The 20,719-nt window shown below is 34.1% G+C and overlaps 1 protein-coding gene across 1 annotated transcript; it reads left to right on the top strand.

The window, feature by feature from the left end:
- The first annotated feature begins 995 nt into the window (after positions 1 to 995).
- On the top strand, positions 996 to 12,558 carry ARK2 (armadillo repeat kinesin 2). The gene is made up of 19 exons (XM_079032325.1): positions 996 to 1,394; positions 2,514 to 2,614; positions 2,736 to 2,858; positions 2,987 to 3,172; positions 3,378 to 3,599; positions 4,196 to 4,352; positions 4,622 to 4,771; positions 4,888 to 4,976; positions 5,789 to 5,992; positions 7,909 to 8,031; positions 8,503 to 8,631; positions 8,739 to 8,870; positions 9,251 to 9,320; positions 9,402 to 9,494; positions 10,485 to 10,613; positions 10,783 to 10,908; positions 11,017 to 11,160; positions 11,651 to 11,779; positions 12,204 to 12,558. The coding sequence occupies exons 1-19, from the start codon at positions 1,247 to 1,249 to the stop codon at positions 12,362 to 12,364; spliced, it is 2,616 nt and encodes an 871-aa protein (XP_078888451.1). The 5' UTR covers positions 996 to 1,246; the 3' UTR covers positions 12,365 to 12,558.
- The last annotated feature ends 8,161 nt before the right edge of the window (positions 12,559 to 20,719 follow it).

The following is a 20,719-nucleotide window of genomic DNA, read 5'->3' as shown; positions in this document are numbered from 1 at the left end:
TCCGGGTCGACCCGTCCGGTTTAACCGGTTGGATCGTGACCGGGGTAGAAGACGGATCAATTGAGAGCGGTTTTTTGTAAAAATATGGACCGGATCGAACCGGCCGGGTTTCCCCTAAACCGCAGTTCGACCGCTTATGTCGAACCGGTTAAAACCGGATTGAACCGTTTTAACAAGGTTTGGATAGTTGGATACAAGTAGCGAACGCCAAAACAACGAGCCGTTTGCGGTTTCTTCAATGTTTAAACTTTGTGGATATCAAATTATTGGTTTTATATGTTTATGCATTATGTCGGAAAGTAAATATGTATAAAAATAGAAAAAAGACCATAAACCGGGTTGACCCGACGGTTCTACCGGTTGACCCGTGAACCGGTCATCACACCGGGTCAACTAAAAACCCGGGTTTTAAAACATTCTTTGTTTTGGATACTCTGATTTTGGGATGTTTGTAGTTGACACTTATATTTTGTGTCTTGGGTTTTATGAAAACAATGAGTTTATCTAAATGAAAAATGAAATTTTTTATCATGATATTTAGAATGTTATAATTGATGTTGGTTTCAATGTAGAGAAGATGACATAAGGAGGCGATCCAATGGTGGAGGGTGAAGAAGGATTAGAGATCGATGGTAGAGAGATAGCGGTTAGAGGTAGGCAGGGTGGGTTTTCTTATATTTTTTTTAATTATTAAATATATAAATGGGTAAAAAGGAAAAGAAAAAAAATATTAGAAAGGGTAAGATGATATTCTCATATGGACTAGGGACCACTTGTGCAACAATATACAAACAATAGGGACCAACCATGTTACAGAATCAATACTAGGACCAATAGTGTGAATTTGGACAAACCCATGGACCAGATTTGTAATTTACTTTGTTAGACGTCATGTAACTTTCTGATAATCCCACACAAACAAACACGAGATTGTTTTTACCACCATGAAAATTGTTTGAGCATCTACCGACTACTATGTATCATCGATGTACAATTAAAACACTTCAAACGCTCTCTGTGTAGTCTTTTGTACTTTGCCTCTTCAATTCGCCCTTTCTCGCACCGCAAAACTGGGCCCCAATTCTCTCCTTTTGTTTGAACTCCGCATACGAGGATCAAGCACACTCTTCGAGAAAGTGAAACAGTGGGAGTAACTTCAAAATTTCAATCTCATATAGGTTTACATGAAGTAATCGGCGTCGGCAGCGGCAGAGGCGGTGGCGGTGCTCAGTTTGAATTTGGTACGATGGCTTCATATAGGAATGGGAGGGGGACGGTGAAGGTGGATCGTGCTCAACCAACTGGTTCATCGAATCTCAGAACATCTTCTTCCTTCAAATCGAAGAATTCTATTGTTCGTCGTAGCAACTCCAGTGCTGGTTTCGATGATTCAGGTGAGTTGTAGGTGTGTTGGCCTTTTTTTTTTCGAGTTCAGCTTTCATTTTCGTAATGCTGATCTCTTAGACTATTCGTGATGTACGGACTCTTCTGTTAGATTTGTTTATAGTTCCGTTTTTAGCAGCTGTGGTGATATTTTACTACGAGATCCATGAACTGTTTGAGTAGATAAGGCATTCTGAACGTTGTTTGTGGATTACTTTTAGCTACTAATTTGTACAGCGTATGCATTCTATCCCCATTCTATCCCCTGGACACTTATTTAACAGCATTGTAGCATTAGTGCACTTAATTAGCTCTGTTATTAGACCAGGATTCATGAATACTGCTGATAGTTGTATATGACAATTAGTAAATTTATATCATATAGACATGTAGCGTTTGAACAACTTATTTTTGATGATGAAAAGTAAAATGTGAAATTATAATAAACCCTGGCTATGTGAAAGCTTTATCAAGGAAGGAAGAATACTTGAATATTTGGTGTCAAATGTGTGTTACTGTTTGCATACTTGAAGATTTTGGGATGCTCTATAATAGATTTAAAATGCATGTAAGTATGTGACTTATGGACTTGGATATTTTACAAGATGTAAGATGTAGAATAGCATGATGATTCCTATACTTGATTAACTGACAACTGTTGTAGTGTTGTGTAGTGTGTACATATTGTAGTTGAATGTTATGGAATATGTGCACTATTCTCACTGTACTTTTATCCCATTCTTATTAAAAGTTTCAAGTTGTTTATCATACCAGTACGCCTGCACTTGTATCCTAACTCTTTAGATAGATTTTAAAATAAATTCAGGATTTTGTTGGTTTAAATTCCATAAATGCTGATATTCGTGTTGCAATCCAGAGCTGCTGGATAAAGACTTGGGTAGCCTAGGCATTTGCCAAAAGTGTTAATGACCCAATGTAGTAACTATCACACTCTTTAGATGATTCTGAATGCTGATCAGAATTTAGAATTTAGAAGTTTTACCTTAGTTAATACCAAGGCACCAACGATTATTCAACATCAACAATCTTTTTTCCCAACATGTTTGGGGTAGGTTAATGCCCTAACTACAAAATCAATTTAATTTTGTTATCTTGAATTGGTGTTGTAGTTTCTGGTCGAGTTCGAGTTGCTGTCAGATTGAGACCTCAAAATGCTGAGGAGATGGTGGCAGATGCTGATTTTGCTGATTGTGTGGAATTGCAACCAGAGGTGTGACAATTGTACTTCTTATAACTTAGGAGCACCTAACTACATTCTTCCAGTTAAATTTCGTTAAATTATATCATTACTTACTGTAGCAAATGCAAATCTTCATTTTTTTTAATCTCAGTTTAAACGCTTAAAACTTCGAAAGAACAATTGGGATTCAGACACTTATGAGTTTGATGAAGTGCTAACTGAATCTGCATCACAGAAGCGTGTTTATGAAGTTGTTGCCAAACCTGTAGTGGAGGTGGGTGATATCATACATATGATAACTTAGTACTTGTCTTATTTCACATGCCTAAACAGTTTTTTTCTGTTTATAATTGTATGCTAAAAGTTGAACATGTAGTAATTAATACACCCCATTGATTTCAGAGTGTTTTAGATGGTTATAATGGGACAGTGATGGCTTATGGTCAAACGGGCACAGGGAAGACTTTTACTCTTGGAAGATTGGGTGATGAAGACACATCAGCTCGTGGGATCATGGTCCGTGCAATGGAAGATATACTTGCTAACATAAGCCGGGATTCTGATTCTGTCATGATCTCATATTTGCAGGTAAATACGTTATAAACATGTGATAAGTTATGATTCCTTGAGATTCCATTCCTATCATATATTTTATAGTAAGCAAAAATACTTGATTTTTATAATAAGTTCTGATTCCTTGAGATTCCATTTCCGTTCCTTCCAAACATTCTGCCAACCAAACACCCCCTTACGTTTCTACTTTTGATCAAATTTGTTCATAAAATATCTGCAGCTTTACATGGAGACAATTCAAGACCTCCTAAATCCATCAAATGACAACATTGCAATTGTTGAAGATCCAAAAACTGGTGATGTTTCTGTTCCAGCTGCAACTCTTGTAGATATACGAACCCACCAGGATTTCATGGAGTTATTGCGTCTTGGAGAAGCTCATCGAGTTGCTGCCAATACAAAACTCAATACCGAATCTTCCCGTAGTCATGCTATCCTTATGGTAAATAACTGAACTGTGGTAGATATTTTCACATCCATTTTACCAATATAGACAATGTACTTTATTTTATTTTCTCCCCATAATAGCAATCTACTTTCATTTCCTTACCCATAATAGCAACCTACTCCAGTTTTTTTTTACTGATAATGTCATAATGACAATATGCAACCCATAGTAGCAATGTACTTGCAATTCCTTACTCATAATTGCAATGTACTTTCGTTTCTTTACCACTGATAGCAATATGAAACCCATAATAGCAACATATACTACTCTTTCTACCGATATGTACTTTATTTTCTACCCATAATAGGAATATGCAACCCATAATCTTACAATTTCTTACACATAATAGCAATGTACTTGCAATTTTTCACCCATAATAGTAATGCCTATATTTGTAACAGAATGTAAGTATGTTGCTACTATGGGTAAAACAAAGTTCTTTGCTATTACCATTGAAGAAATGTAAGTATGTTGCTATTATAGGTAGAAATTAAAGTACATTGCTATTACCCACAATTTGTCCTTATGTGATGTTTGCTATGTATATAGAAGTTGATAAGTATTGGTCTTTTTTTGATACAATACTTAAGGTGCACATCAAGAGGTCTGTTACGGATATGGAATCTGAGATCACAAGTGAAAGTGACCATTCTATCCACATGAGCCGTAATTCTAAGCCACCAGTTATTCGGAAAGGAAAATTAGTTGTTGTAGATCTTGCAGGCTCTGAGCGCGTTCATAAGTCAGGTGTGTATCAAGTATCACTTATCTTCTTGGATTCTTATAAACAAACCCAAAGGCAGTTATCTTGACATGACCTCAACAAAAAGACTTAAAATGATGCTGAACTAGTTTTAATATTGTTAAAATTATGTTTTTAGAAGTTTACTACGAGTTTAAGCATAAAAAATTTAAAACACACTAAACATTAGATTTCTTACATTGGATTTCTTAAAATGACCTCTGATAGTATATAGTTTGGATTTCTTACATTGGTGATTTGTTTTCTATATCAGGAAGTGAAGGACACACATTAGAGGAAGCGAAATCTATAAATCTTTCATTAAGTGCATTAGGGAAGTGCATAAATGCTCTTGCAGAGAATAGCCCTCATGTACCCGTTAGAGATTCTAAGCTGACGAGGCTTCTTAAAGATTCATTTGGAGGCAAGTTATTTAGAATACATCCAAATTATTTACTTATTCTGTTTATAACTTATATAATGTTTGTACTTGAACACCTAAACCCTAAACCCTAAACCCTAAGATTATTCTATTTGCAGGCACTGCAAGAACATCGTTGATTGTAACTGTTGGCCCATCGCCACGTCATCGTGCAGAAACTTCAAGTACTATATTGTTTGGACAAAGGGTGAGTAACTAAGCTTTTGAAGGCCTTAAAATTTAAATGAAAACAATTTTCCCTGTTTTGTTGGTAACTCTTTCTGCATAACACTGACCATTTGCAGACACATTGTCCAGAATCTATATGTTAGTAAAAAATCATGCATCAGGTCCCACTCATTTCAAAAACAGTGTTACGAGTGTTCACCTTTTTGTACTTTTCATCTTTTTTTTTTTTTTTTTTGAGTTATACAGATTTTTAACTGAGAGCTTTAGGTGCCTTTTCTTTTTGACATTATGGGCTTGATGGGGATAGGAGGGTAAAATGGTCATTTACTCACATTCAGACTGTTTCATCCAGCTGAATAAAGAAATAGTCTTTGTGTATACTTACTTCTACACATAGTTTATCCATTCAGCACGTACCTATAAATAACTTATTGGGAACAAAAGAAACAAGCCCTTAATCCGCTAAGCTATATCGGTATTTCTTATTGACTTGATGGAGAAAAACGAGTTAATAGACTAAGTCAGGGAAAAGTGGCTTTCTCATTAAGTCCCAATTTTTATGGAATTTGCTCTTATTTATTTTTCCTTCCATTTCCCTATGTTTGCAATGATTTTCTTGAACATCGTTTATCTAAATAACACTTAATGGGAAAAAAAAGAGAAACACAGCCTCAGCCAGGCTACATGTGCTCTCTCTCTCTCTCTCTCTCTCTCTCTCTCTCTCTCTCTTGTGTCCAAGTGTTCAAGTTTTCACAGAAGCATTTTCTCTAATATGGATTGTTTTACTTGTGAAGTAAATAGTAAGCTTTTTTCATTTTTAATTTATTCCAGGCTATGAAGGTGGAAAACATGTTGAAAATAAAGGAGGAATTTGATTACAAAAGTTTGTGTAGAAAGCTTGAGACACAGATTGATAAACTCATTGCAGAAAACGAAAGACAACAGAAAGCATTTGAGGATGAGATTGAAAGGACAGCAATAGAAGCACAACAACGTATATCTGAAGCTGAAATGAACTATACAGAAGCATTGGAGGTTAGTTTCGATATATGTGTTTATAAGTAACTTTTTCCTTTAAAAAGAGTAAGTTACACGAATGGTCCCTATGGTTTGGGTAATTTGTGTGTTTGGTCCCTAACTTTTTTAACTCGGAAGGTCCCTACTGTTTGTTTTTGTTACGCGTTTGGTCCCTGTCACAAATGGGCAACGGACTATTTTTTTAACAAAACACCATTGTTTTTAAACAACTAAACAAGTACCATAAATACATAACGAGATATTTGATTTTGTTTACAAAATAGCATTAAATAGTGGTATTTTGTAAACACAAAGTTCCAGTTGCTTACCCTATTACTTTCTTAAAACAATGGCTTTTTGTGAAAAAAAAATGTTTGTTACCCATTTATGACATTAAACCTAAATTTAAGTATGCCTCCAAATAGCTGGTATAATTAGTAATGCTTCATCTAGATCAAGGGGGACTTTCATTTGAAGAATGTTTTTGAAAGGAATAGAATCTATCATGCTTTTGGTTGACAGGAAAATGAAATGGAAGTCAATAATAAAAGTTTAATAATTGTGTTTTCTTTTATAACTAAATTTTAATTGTTTATAGTAAATGTATGATTTAGTTTTTAATTTTTGTTCATTTCAATGTATATAATAGAGTTATTTTTGTCTTTTAACAAAAAAATGAAGAATGAAATTGAATTCCTTCCACCCGCCCTTAAGAGCAACTCCAGCCATAGCACCAAACATGACACCAAAATGGTGATATTTGACTCCAAATCTTTTTCCAACTCCAACCACACATTAGAACCATAAAATCAAAACACACACAATCACACACACACACACACACACATATATATATATATATATATATATATATATATATATATAATATTATAATAATAAATGTATCCTTGTTACTATTATACTATTATACTAGGTGTGAAACCCGTGTATTACACGGGTTTATTAAAAAAAAGTTTTGATAACCACAAAGACCATGTTCATAAAAAAGTAAGTAATGATTGAGTTTGTGACCTTTTGGTAAACCGCATGGACTATTTATGTAATTTGGTCCTAATTAATCTATACTAATAAAATTAATTAATATGAATTCACAAATGAAATGTATTATCTACATTAATATACATATACATTAATTAATATATTAATAGAAAGAGGAATTCAAAAATAGAAAGTTATTATGTATATTAATTAATATATTTATAAAATTAATTAATATGAGGTGGCATTTAATAGGTGAGATTTGGATAAAAAAGAAAAAAACTATAAAAATGACAAGTGGATATTAAATAATTCAAAAAAATCTAAAAAATGAAAAGTGTCAAAATGAAGGAGAAGATGACATGTGGCAAAATCATTCTTATTTATTAGGGTAGATTAAAACATAGCAATTATGACAAATAATTAGTGTTTTTTTTTTTTTTAACTTCTGAAATAGTTATGTTATGAAAAATTGTTAAAAAAGTTGATAACTCTTAAAAATTTATATCAATAATTTTAAATATAATATTTAATATCGTCTTCATTTTAAAGCTCTCTATTAGATTTTTATAATGATATATCTCATAAATTAATTTCCAACTTTTACATTAAATATATAACAATTTATGTGTAAAATCAAGTTTGGTGTAAACTGTAAAGTGATTTGTGGAGTTAATTTTCACACCAAAATGGTATTTTGGTGCTCCACTGGAGTTGGTCTGAGAATGGTGAAATCCATCATACACGAAATTCAAATGGTCTCCGACCATTTAGACACCGAACATGCAATGGAATGGAATCTTGAATTCCAATTCCATAGGAATCCTAGAACCAGTGCCCCTCTAGTGAAGTGTGTTGTTTATCACACAGACACTTCATTTGTTACCTTTTCTAAGCATTTCTGCAGCCTTTTAAAATGTTGTATGTTGTTGTAGAGGGAGAAAATGAAATGCCAGATGGACTACATGGAATCAATTAAAAAGCTTGAGGAAAAGTGGATGCAAAATCAACCAAAACGTGGAACCAATGGCTTCAGTAATGGCAATCACAGTGCAGAGGTAATCATAATCCGACATAATTTATCTATGTTCTTCCCCTATTTCTTTTTTCAACAATTTGGGCTAAATGCAAGAAATATTAACATATTTTGATTACTTTCATTTATTGTTTATAGCATCCTGCATCCATTTCTATTACGAAATTATACTCATAATCTTATTCTTATCAACTTATCAAACACATTGTACTCTGAAATATCTACCCAATTATAGCATTGTATTTTCAAATTTTTTCTTATCAAGAGCAGTGAAATTGCTTTGTAGTTAGATGATATTACTGTAATTAGTTAAAATTTTCAAACTACACTGCTATAATAGAAAGAAATGAATGTAGGATGTAATTTCTTTCATTTAACCCAAAAGTGTTCATCCATACCAATGCAGCTGTGTTTAAATTCAAGAATCCATAGAATTCTTGCTCTACAAAATTCATTTTTTCATCAGTCTTACTCACTTTCTTTATATGACCAGGGTAATAATGATCATGCCAATGAAGATGTTACAGAATTAAAGACAATGCTTCAAAAAGAAATTTCTTTACGGAAACGGGCTGAAGAAGAGATTCACAGTCTTCGAAATTCACAATTTTGTCCTACAGAGGTCTGATTTTTATGATACCCAACTAGGATAAGATATATATTTTTTAAATCTTCATTTTTTTTTTCAATTGAATATGTATTACATCACGTATTATCCTCATGGACTAGGCAGATGCAAATGCTGATGTTGTAAAGCTTCAAAATTTATTGGACGAAGAGACTCGTCAGAAACAGAAACTGGAAGATGAGGTTTTGATGTTACAAAGTAGATTGTCTCAACTCTCTTTTGGTTCTGGTCAGGTATGTGTCTACTTTTCAATACATGGATAAATGCAAGAAATAACACTTCACTTTCATTCATTTGTTTGTTATACTTTGAAAGATCTATCCATCTATAGCAATGGCATCCATATACAAAGCAATTCTCATTGCTATAATTGAGTACATCTTTTAAAGTAAAAATCCTAAAAAAGAAAAAAAAGTTGGAAGTACATGCTACAAATACAAATTACAATTGAGTAGATTTTTCAATGTACGCCATAATAACTAAACAACTGAAAGTACAATGCTGTAATAGAAGGTAATGAAAGTAAGATGCTATAATACACAAAAAGATGAAAGTATATTGCTAGAGCTATATTAAGTTGTATTGTACCTAATTCTTTATTTCATTGTTTCAGTCTAGATACTCTCAGATTGATGATCGAGGCAATGGGGAGACAACATCAATAGCCAATCTTCATGAACATGGTATGCAGGATTTGCAGTTATCACCTAAAACTGATGGCTTATATTCTTCTAACTTTTTTATTTTTTAATCAAATTACACAGTTGGATTGCAAAAAATATTGTCTTTGCTAGAGTCGGAAGATCCTAATGTACGCTTGCATGCAGTGAAGGTGGTGGCAAATCTAGCAGCTGAAGGTCATTAGTTTCTGTAACCTTCTTCACATGTTTTCTATATAGTGTTAAATGCCAGAAATAGCAATGTACTTTCATTTATTTGTTTATTATAGCATTATGCTTCTATTTCTTTTAAAAAATCTATCAATTATAGCAATGTCTCATCTAAATACAAAGCAGTTTTCTCTGCTATAGTTGGGTAGGTTTTTTTAAGGGTTAATATCATAGAAGTACCTTACATTTTTCTAATTTTTTCGGATATTATAAATTGTGTTTTTTCCGGATTAAACCTCAATTTTATTTATTTATTTATTTATATTTTTATGAAAAAGACGTTGCATTTTTCTAATTTTTTTGATTTGGCCTTTTTAGCAGTTTTTTTACCGAAAAAACTTGTCAAATGTGAGGGTTTTTTTGGGAAAACAAAAAATTGAGGGTTATTTTGCAAAAAATTAAAAGGTTGAAGGTTTTTTCAGAAAAAAATGGAAAGAATGCAAGGTCTTTTTCTGGGAAAAAGTAAAGTTGGAGTTTTAATCTGGAAAAAAACCCAAAATATAAGGTCTTTTATAATATTGACCCTTTTTTTTTATAGTATAATGTCCTAAATAGAAATTTTTTGGAAGTGCTATGCCTTGATTGAGTAAAAATTTTGACATTTAAAGTTTTAATAAGTAAAAATTAGAAGTAGAATGATGTAATCGGGTAGAATTTTCAAAGTACAATACCTTGATAAGGATTTTTTTTAAGTACAGTGATGTAATAGAAAGAAATGAAAGTAGAAGGTAGGTTGCTGTTTCTTGCACTTAGCCCTTTGATTTATTACATTGTCAAATAGAAAATTCTTGCATGCCCATTTCAAGGTTAATTTAGATAGAAAAATGGTTTTATATTTATGCACAGTCAAAACGGTGATTTTAGATATAAAAACTGATTCCAGTATACCCAAATTCAAATTCAATTAATCGTTCCTAAAAGTTTACTTCAAAGTCCATTCATGTTGTGAATGTGCAGATACAAATCAGGAAAGAATAGTTGAAGCTGGTGGACTCTCATCACTGTTGGCACTTCTTAGAAGTAGAAGCTTTGATGAAACTATTTGCAGAATAGCAGCTGGTGCTATTGCAAATCTTGCCATGAATGGTCATATTTTTTTTTTGTTTGTAATTATATTTCATTTTATAATCAGGCATATTTCTAATGGCTCTCTTTTTAAAAATGAATAAGTTGGATAAAACCAATATACGATTAGGTAAAATGTTGTTGAATTTTTGCTAATTCGCATGTTTTAATTTGTTTGTGGTGTTTACAGAAGCTAATCAAGAACTTATAATGGGTCAAGGTGGGATTAGTCTATTGGCAATGACTGCAGCTGATGCTGAAGATCCACAGACTCTACGAATGGTAGCTGGAGCTATTGCCAATCTATGTGGAAATGGTACTCTGCTTATTTTCATACTTCTATTTACTTGTTTCTTTCTATAGGTTGCTATTTCTTGACATTAATGGGAATTATTTAATGTATGTATTTGGTTGCAATTTCCAGATAAACTGCAAACTCGGTTGCGATCTGAAGGTGGAATTAAGGCTTTGTTGGGGATGGTTAGGTCAAGACATCCGGATGTTCTTTCTCAAGTTGCACGTGGAGTTGCAAATTTTGCAAAATGCGAGTCCAGAACTTCTAGCAAAGGTAATAATAATCTTTAAATAAATAATTCTTCAATGGGTAAATTGATTTAGCCACCAAACAGTTATTATAGTAATCATAAAAAAGTAATAGTTTAGTGGCTAAATGCATAAATTGATGAAAGTATGTTGTGGTTCGAAATATGTATATATGTCCAAAAAAAGTATAATGGGTTAATCACTACAGAAAATCGTTAAAGTGGCTCTAAACCAACAAAATAATGAAAATAAGTTTTGTGTTTTTATATTTTTCTTTCTTATCAAATATCTATAATACCTGTAAAATAGAAACAATTGATAGAATGTAGTGGACCAAATTTACTGTCTTACTTATTTGCTGATAACAATGGTAAATATGTTACAGACATATATGGCTTATGGCATTAAAAGTGAAGGAATGAAAATTGCAAGTTGTATTTTGTGGTTTATTTTTTTGTTTCTAATTCTATAATGCGTAACGCTAAAAATATTTAACTGATTATAATGTGTTATAGGGAACAAAAATAATCGGTCTATGTTGATAGAAGATGGAGCACTTCCATGGATTGTACAAAATGCCAACAACGATGCATCAATAATTAGACGCCACATTGAGCTTGCACTTTGTCATTTAGCACAACATGGTATGTTTATTTCATTACAAATCTTTCCTTTCAGCCATACAACAAGAATATTTTTAAGAGTAAATTACAAATTTGGTCCCTATACTTTACACAAAATCACAAATTCAGTGCAAAATTTGAAGTCATTTTATATGGGTCATGGATCATGTTCGCAACAAAATGCAACCTTAAGGATGAAATTGGGACGTTTACAAAATTTGGACCGAACTTGTGATTTTTGGTAAACTATAGGGACCAAATTTGTAATTTACTTTTTTTTAATTGATAAAACGGTTTAGGAACTTGTGTTTTGTTTGAACAGGCAACTTTCTTACATACACTATTGACTTTTTCTTTTTAGCTATTTATTATTATTATTTTACCCATTGACCCTTTAGAAATGAAAATGCAACTAAAATCGACATATTTTTTATTATAATTTCAGAAGTAAATGCAAAAGACATGGTAAGTGGAGGTGCCCTATGGGAATTGGTTCGGATCTCCCGTGATTGTTCCCGTGATGACATACGTGCTCTAGCGCGCCGAACTTTGACTTCCAGTCAAATCTTCTCTTCCGAACTCCGACGCCTACGTGTCGAGATCTGATTCGCCGATTCTGTGTCTGAGCTCTAGCTTTTCTCCTAATTAATGAACTAAAATTATATCATATTTTTGTAATGATCGTGAATCATTCCACTCTGTTGTGGTTGCCTCACGTTCGGTGTTGTTTATAGGATAACAAAAACCCGTTTTATAAACATATTGTGAATTTAGCCATTTAGTGGATTTCTGTTGGTAAATCTGATACGAACCTAAGCCAATTGGGTCAGATAAACATGTCTTGTCAGTTATGCCTTGGGCCCAAATAAATGATCTAGGGTTTGAGCACTGCGGGAGATCTAGTTCCCATGTGGATTGGGGTTCTTCTGGCAGTATATCTAATGTAATAGGGACACGGTGGACTGTAAAACGTAAAATACGGAAAAAAAAATATAAAAGTAAATTAGGACTTGTGTACTTTAAAAGTATAGACATACATTAAAATAAAGGGTCTTGTTAATAAGACACCCCATTGACCACTTTTTAAAAAGTCAACCAATAATTAATTGTTTATAATCAGTTTTTCCAGAAAACAATGTAATTTCATTCAATAAAAATATTTAAAAAATTAATTGGGGTGTCTATATTGCAATATGGGATGTCTTTTTAGCCAACCCTTAAAATAAATTACAATAGATATTAAAAAAAAATAAAAAACAAAATAAAAGATCAATTAAGTATTTGTTCCGACGACAATCTTTATGGTCATGACTCATGATCTTATGAGGGAGGGTGTCTAGTGGGTAGTGGATGGGTAGTTGGGGGGGGGGTTGAGTTTGATATATATATATATATATATATATATATATATATATATATATATATATATATATATATATATATATATATATATATAGGTTCAAATGTTTTTAGCAAGTATTGTGTGCTTAAATGCACCAATGAGAATTTAGGAATTAATAAATCATTAAATAAATTAAAAAGGGTATAATGGTAAACTTGGTTTATCTAATTATGGTAAAAAAATATTTCAATTAATCTCTCCTTAATTAGTTAAACCCTACCAAACTAACATCCCTTTATCAGTCGGCCGCCGATCACAAAATCATCTCGTCTCAAAATAATTTCTCAAGAATTTCTTGTAGGAGAATGGAAGTTTTAATCGAAGATTTGCGATGGAGAAGACAGTGGTGTATGGCAGGGAGCCACCCTTGAAGCCTTAAACCCGACAGGAAAACGAGTGGGGGATGAGAGAACTTGGTGGTGGTCGATGATTTTATGGGTGTTTGGCTGTTGTTGATTTACAGAAAGAACGAGGGATGAAGGATTTGCAGCCAATAACGTGGGTGGTGACAAACAGCATCTCCGATGAGGGTGGTTTGGCAGTGAGGATCGACGGGAAGTAAGGGAAAGGGTCTCCGGTCTTTGACTGGCCGCAAGAGGTGTTATCATTCGTCGATCAAGGGGTGTTTGGCTGGTTTACCGGTCGTCGATCATCAATCAGGTAAAAAAAATCTTTTTTTATTTGATGTTTAATAGAAATCATTGGGGTGTTTGAGTTTTCCTGGAAAATTGATATAATGAAGGGGATATGGGTTTGAGTTTTGAAGGAAATCCATGGGTGTTTTGATTGGGTGTTTGAGCTTTGGTGTTTTGACAGGGAAAATGAAGGAGAAGCAATGAAGGTGTGATGTCCCATTTTCTTGATTGATTTGTCAAGAACAACATCGTGTTCTTGACTGGAACGTGATACTCAGAAGAAGAAATAAGGTAACTGGATGTTGCTTCTTTGGTGATTCATTGACTGTCAATCAAAAGGAAACACATGTTGAAACAGAATAAAAGTTAATTTAAAACTCAATCAGGTGTCTTATTTTCTTTATTGATTACAATATTCTATTATCTGAGATTTGATCAGTATGCTTCGATTTTACTGCAATTGGATGGTTTTGTTAGGACCAAATTAACAGTTGCCCTAAAAGTGTTTGATGAAATGCCAAAGAGAAATATTACCGTATTGATCGCTCAACATGTCATGGCTTCAAATTGTATTCATGGTTAGTGATTGAATTTTTATCGAATGTTTATCGATTCTGCATATCATCTCCATTGTTCTACTGATTTATGCAATTTTCACTTTGATATTTTTCCAATAGAATGCATTCGGTAACTGAATCTTGAATTCAAATTCTATCGGAATGGAATCAAGAATTCCAATTCTGTTGGAATGGAATATGGATATTTTTTTTATAGTTTTTATTCTCTTAGAAACCGAACACAGGAGGTATAACCTCATGTGTAACTCATTTACTTTGCAAACTTTATTAATTAAAATGAACCATCATCTATGAACTTGTAACGACCCAATTTTCACGTCCAAAAATTTCGTTTTAAAACATTACTTTAGAAAACATTAATAATTAAAAATATTGTTTGATCAAACCATAACACAACGTGAACCATGTCTAAAAGCCAAATCATACAACCAATCAAAATATCATAGTATAAATCCCAGAGAAGCTCGTAAATGTGGAAACCAGTGAGTGTGTGTGTGTGACATGCTGCTATCGCGCCGACTCCTTTCCCCTAGCTGAGGAGGTACCTGAAACCAAACTGTAAACCGTAAGCACGAAGCTTAGTGAGTTCCCCCACTGTACCACATACCATATAATCTCATAACATACATATATTGTCAGGCATATCTGGGTGCCCGACCTACCCCTTCGTCCCTCTCGACCGGACATTGCCTAGCATATATGGGTGCTGGCCTCCCCTTCAGTCCTCTCGACCGGATACTGCCTAGCATATCTGGGTGCTGGCCTCCCCTTCGGTCCTCTCGACCGGATACTGGGGAACTATTCCTCCCCTCTACTACTACCACTTAACAAGTATCATAAAATCAGAATCTATCTAACATGGCTGGGTATAACTACCCCTTCGGCCCTACCGACCGGATACCTCGGGGACTATCTCCCCCTACTGTCACTAGCACATAGCATCATATCATATTAGCACATAAACATAACACAGGTAGTAGTAATCCCTAGATGAATATCACAGAGACAATCATCTACATACAACTCCTACTGGTGGGCCGGCATTGTGGCCATAGACCCACCGCTACTGGAAGGTAACTCACCTCGAAGTAGCTGCTGATCTGCTCGGGAACTGACTGTCTACTGCTGCTCTGGAAATCCTCCGGCTGCAATTCCCACAACATACTCAATCAAACACTGCTAACTGTCCTTTGGGTAAAAATGATCATTTTACCCCTGATCATGCCCTAAGACAAAGTCAGAGTCAACTTTCAGTTGACCCGACTCGCCGAGTTGGCTTTCCAACTCGCCGAGTCCCTACCCAAACGATTGTCCTGAATCCCGTATCTACTCGTCGAGTTCTCCTTCTAAACTGATATTCAAGTCCTTCATCCTACTCGCCGAGTTGTATGAACAACTCGTCGAGTTCATCTTCATCAAGAAGAACACTTATGCTGAGACTCGCCGAGTTGTATGAACAACTCGCCGAGTCTGTTCTTGATCTAAGGAGATTGCCTTGAACTCGCCGAGTTCCTCCATAGATGAGTTCAGCTTCCGATTCACTGAGTCACACCCCGTGACTCACTGCTCACTCGACACTACGAAAAGGGGACAAACTCGGAGACTCACAAACCGACTCGCCGAGTCAGATGAACGACTCGCCGAGTCGTTACCATGCAATTACTATATGGTCGATTCTGCTTGAATCCAGTCCATGCCATTTACAGATCTGGGTTCCTAGAGCATGAATGACACGTAAAGTTTCCAACTTTAAGTGTAGATACTCACCAATGAGGGATTTAGGGCTCAAAATGCCTCAAAAGGGTAGATCTAGGGTGAACAAGCAACATGGGTCCATAAAGGTAACAGATCTGAGCTCCTGGAGCTCAATCTTGCCTAGATCTAGAGACCAATCAACTTATTACGACTTATATTGCACATACAAGCTTGGGGATTGGCTCAAGAATGACTTAAATGAAGTAATAAGCTTAGAAACATGGGGAAAACGGGTTATACCTCAAAGGAACTGCTGAGAGAGCACAAAGATGCTTGGATTCCTTCCCTTCCTCTTGATCTACTTCCCTTTTGCCTCAAAACCTTCAAGATCACACAACAATTGCTTCAAACTCTAAATGAACAACTTAGAACGAGGGTTGGAAGCTCTGGGGGGGGGGGTGAATGGGGGCTGGCTTGGGGCTGATATGTTGTTTAAATAGGGTGCAAACCCCTGAAACTTAAGGTTTCATCCAACAACTGTGACTCGCCGAGTCCAAGATATGGACTCGCCGAGTCGCCAACTTAAACGTGTCCCGGGTCCCGCATCTACTCGGCGAGTCGGACCTATGACTCGCCGAGTCCAACACTAAAAGAAGAGAAATACTCAAATAAGATTTACGTAACAGAAACCAGGTGCTACAGAACTTTTCATCCAATTTCTTTTTGATTTTGATTTTGAATCATGAATTCCATTTCTGTTGGAATGGAATATGGATTAATTGTTTTATTCTATTTAATGCACTAAAATTTTTATTATTTTGAAAATTGATTATGTTTTCCTTGTGAATTTAGGTTTTGAAGATGTTGCCATTAATGTGGAAAATGAAGAAAACATGGAGAACGATATTTGTATTCTAACAGAATGTATTCTGTCAGAATTTATAAATTGTTTCTTAGCAATAATATTCTTTCGGAATAGAGTAGTGTTTTTGTTAGATTTTGATGGTTTTTTTCTTTTCTAACCATTTTTAGTTTTAATCCTTAAGAATAAATGTAATCATTAAACCATTATTAGTCATAATTTTTTTAGAATGATTGTAATAATTGTTTATAGTATTTTTCTTTACCGATGAATGTAAATAGTGATTCTTAAAGAATAAAATCCGTATTCTTTAGAAAATGTTATTCTTGATAATATGTTGTATAATTCTTTAAGCATGTTTAATATAAAAAATATATTAAATGAAACAATATTCTGCAAGAATAAAACCGCAATATGTTTATTAGTTTATTCTTGACTTTTTTGTCATTCCGACAGAATAAAATCGGTTGTTATTAAAAGTAATATTAAAATTTGAATTAGAATTAATTTAAAAAATTCAGATTTTTTAAAAATAAGGGAATTAATGATCCCTTAAAATCCGAAAATTTCCATTTTTAAAATAGGTTAATTGACCAAAATACCCTTTTGCTGAAATTTGTGTGATTATAGGATACATAATACCCTATTGTAATATCATAGACCCTTAGATCATGATTGTTGATTCTATTCATCCGGTGGTCCAGATCTGTGCATTCTGGCACACAATAGTTACTAGAAACAATATAACCTAACCCTATATATATATATATATATATATATATATATATATATATTTGTTATTTTCAAATTATAAAAATAAAAAAAATGCAAAAATCATAAAAGGGTGTAATAGTTTTTTTTTTTGAGTAAATTGCAAAATTGATCATTGTGGTTTATCAAAAAGTGCAGTTTCGTTAGACCAGGCAAACGTTTCGGGTTCGTGTCGTGTCAAGACATTAAATGAGTTGAAAGGACTTGACCCTGACCCGACCCGTTTAATTATCGTGTCGTGTCAACCCGTTTATTTTCGTGTCGGTTTCATGTCGGGTTTCGGGTTAATGTTTAGACCTTGTAAATATGTTGTGTCATGTCTGCTTGAAACATTTTAAAGGTTGGAAAGTAGGAGTTATGGATGCCAAAATGAAAAAGTGAAACATTGGAATTAGGAGATGGAATGAAAAAAATTTAGTAAGTTTAGAAGGAAAAATGAAAAGACTTGAAGTTGGGGAGCAAAAGGGATAAGTGGTGAAGATGAGTAAAATTAAGTAACTTTGAAATTTCGAATATTATTTCTAATTCTTGAGTTTTGGCCCACTACAAGTCTATAACATATAATATATTCATAAAAATATGAAATTTATAATAAATAATATATAATTAAACAGGTCATATTCGAGTCATCTTCGAGTTGAAAGTCTTGACCCTAACCCTACCCGTTAAATTATCGTGTCGTGTCGTGTCAACTAGGGATAAAAGTGGGTCCAAACCCGTACCGGATGGACCCGAAACCGGTTAACGGGATTTTGTAGAACCGGAAACCGGACCGGTATATAGGAACCGGTTCCGGGTAAAGTGGGTCTAGAATCGGAAAACCCGAAAACATCAAAGTGGGTAGGTTGGAACCGGATAAAGTGGGTTTAGAACCAGAAAATTTGGAAAAACCAGATTTTTTTAGTAATTACTTACTACTTAGTGGGTTGAACTTTGAAAATTTTCATATTTATATCCCGAATTTGGGTGACTGTAACTCATTGAATATGAAACCAAAATTAACAAAATTATAGTCTAAAATCATTTACAAACTCTAAAATACACTCTGGAAATAACCGTATGTCAATCCGACTTTAAACGAATGAGATTTTCATGTGTTAACATTTTCACATAATACAAAGTACAAAAACAAATAACTGAAAATTGAAAATTTTCAGTTTTGATATCCCGACTTCGGAGGGCTGTAAATCATTGAATGTTAAACCAAAAATGACAAAATTATAGTCTAAACTCATGTACAAGATGTAAACTACAAGTTGGAAAAAACCACATGCCAATCCGGCTTCAAAAGAATTAGATATGCATGTTTTAAAACTTTCACCAAATGCAAAAAAAACTGAAAAACTATAAACTTTCAGCTTTGATATCTCGACTTTGGAGGACTGTAAGTCAATGAATATAATATTAAAAATGGCAAATTTATAGTCTAAAATCATGTACAAACTCTAAACTACATGTTGGAAAAAACCGCATGTCAATCGGAGTTGAAACGGATGAGATATGCATCTTTTAAACGTTTCACAAAAACCGGTTCCAGCCCTAAAAGTGGTTCCGGTTCCAAACATCGGGTCCAGTTTTTAGACCCGGTTTACCCGGACCCAATGGACCCAAACCCGGATTACCCGGAACCCGGATAAAGCCAAATTTTTAACCCGGAACCGGAACCGGTTCTATATATTCTGGTTCTAACGATTCCGGTTCCGGTTCCGGTTCAAAATCTCGTCCCTAGTGTCAACCCATTTACATAAACATGTTAAAATCTCTGACCCTAACCCGCTAACTTTGTGTCGGGTTTTCGTGTCGTGTCATGTTTTGCTAGGTCTAAGTTTCGTACCATTTTTTATATGCATAGATGCATGGTTGTCAAAATCGCGATCTTGATCGTAAGACCGTACGATCCTAGGTATGAAAAATGATCCAATCGTAAACGGATCATATTTGGGGTAGGATCGTAAGATCGTAGGTAGGATCGCAATCTGATCCGATCCTACCTTCCCTTGATTTTTTTTACCACTTTATGTTTTTTTACCATTTACCATTTTATTTTGTGACTTATGACTAATATTTTGAAGTTTTTATAACTTTTGAACGAAAAATTGAATGTTTGAAATATTTTCATGATTAAAAATTATAAATTAAAATTATATTTTATTTTGTAGGATCTTAGGATCCCGATCCCGATCTTACGATCTCGATCTTGCAAACCCAAAAACGGTCCTATGTAGGATCCCGATCTTGACAACCTTGCATAGATGGTTCGAAATCAGAACTATCGTGTAACATTGGTCCTTCGACTTAACTGCCGATATCTTTCTCCAATTAAGTTGGTCACATGCCACTCATGTGAGGGCGTATTTATCATTTCAGTAGTTTCTTCCTAATTAATTAATATAAAAATAACTCTCTCTCTCTCTCTCATGAGCATTGTTCACAAACCCAATAACGTATATATCACTCAATGTTCCAGATCTAAAACAAATATCGAGAAGGGGGGTTTGTTCTTAGTCCTAGATTTGAAACAAAACCTTAATCTAAAAGTCGAAGGTGGGTTTTAACAAGATTATGAAGAAATTAGAGAGGCGATGGAAAATCAAATTGTATATTAGAGAAGGTACAATAGGGTTAAATACCTAATTACAACAACAGTGGAAAGGAGTAATCACAAGAGCTATCTAAGGAACTAAACAATATCTATGACTAAAATTAACTATTCAGAGGTATTAGGGAAAGCAATTCAAATGGTTTGACTAATCGTGTTCTTGATCGTAATAATGCTTAATATTGCCCTTCAAGATGGACAATCATGAGGTTAGGCCAATCTTGGCAGTCACGAGATTGAATAGTTGTTTAGGAAGAACTTTTGTTAGAACATCCGCAAGTTGGGCATCCCCAGAGATATGGGTAACCCGTAAGGAACCATCCTGAACTTTTTCCTTGACAAAGTGAAAGTCAAGCGCTAAATGTTTCATCCGGGAATGAAAAACGGGGTTGGCTGAGTAAGTTATTGAACTTAAATTA

The sequence above is a fragment of the Lactuca serriola genome, chromosome 3 (assembly GCF_051521515.1).
Source record: "Lactuca serriola cultivar US96UC23 chromosome 3, Lser_US96UC23_V15, whole genome shotgun sequence".
Lineage (NCBI taxonomy): Eukaryota > Viridiplantae > Streptophyta > Magnoliopsida > Asterales > Asteraceae > Lactuca > Lactuca serriola.
Note: the sequence above shows the minus strand (reverse complement) of the source record. Positions and strands in the feature narration are given on the sequence as shown.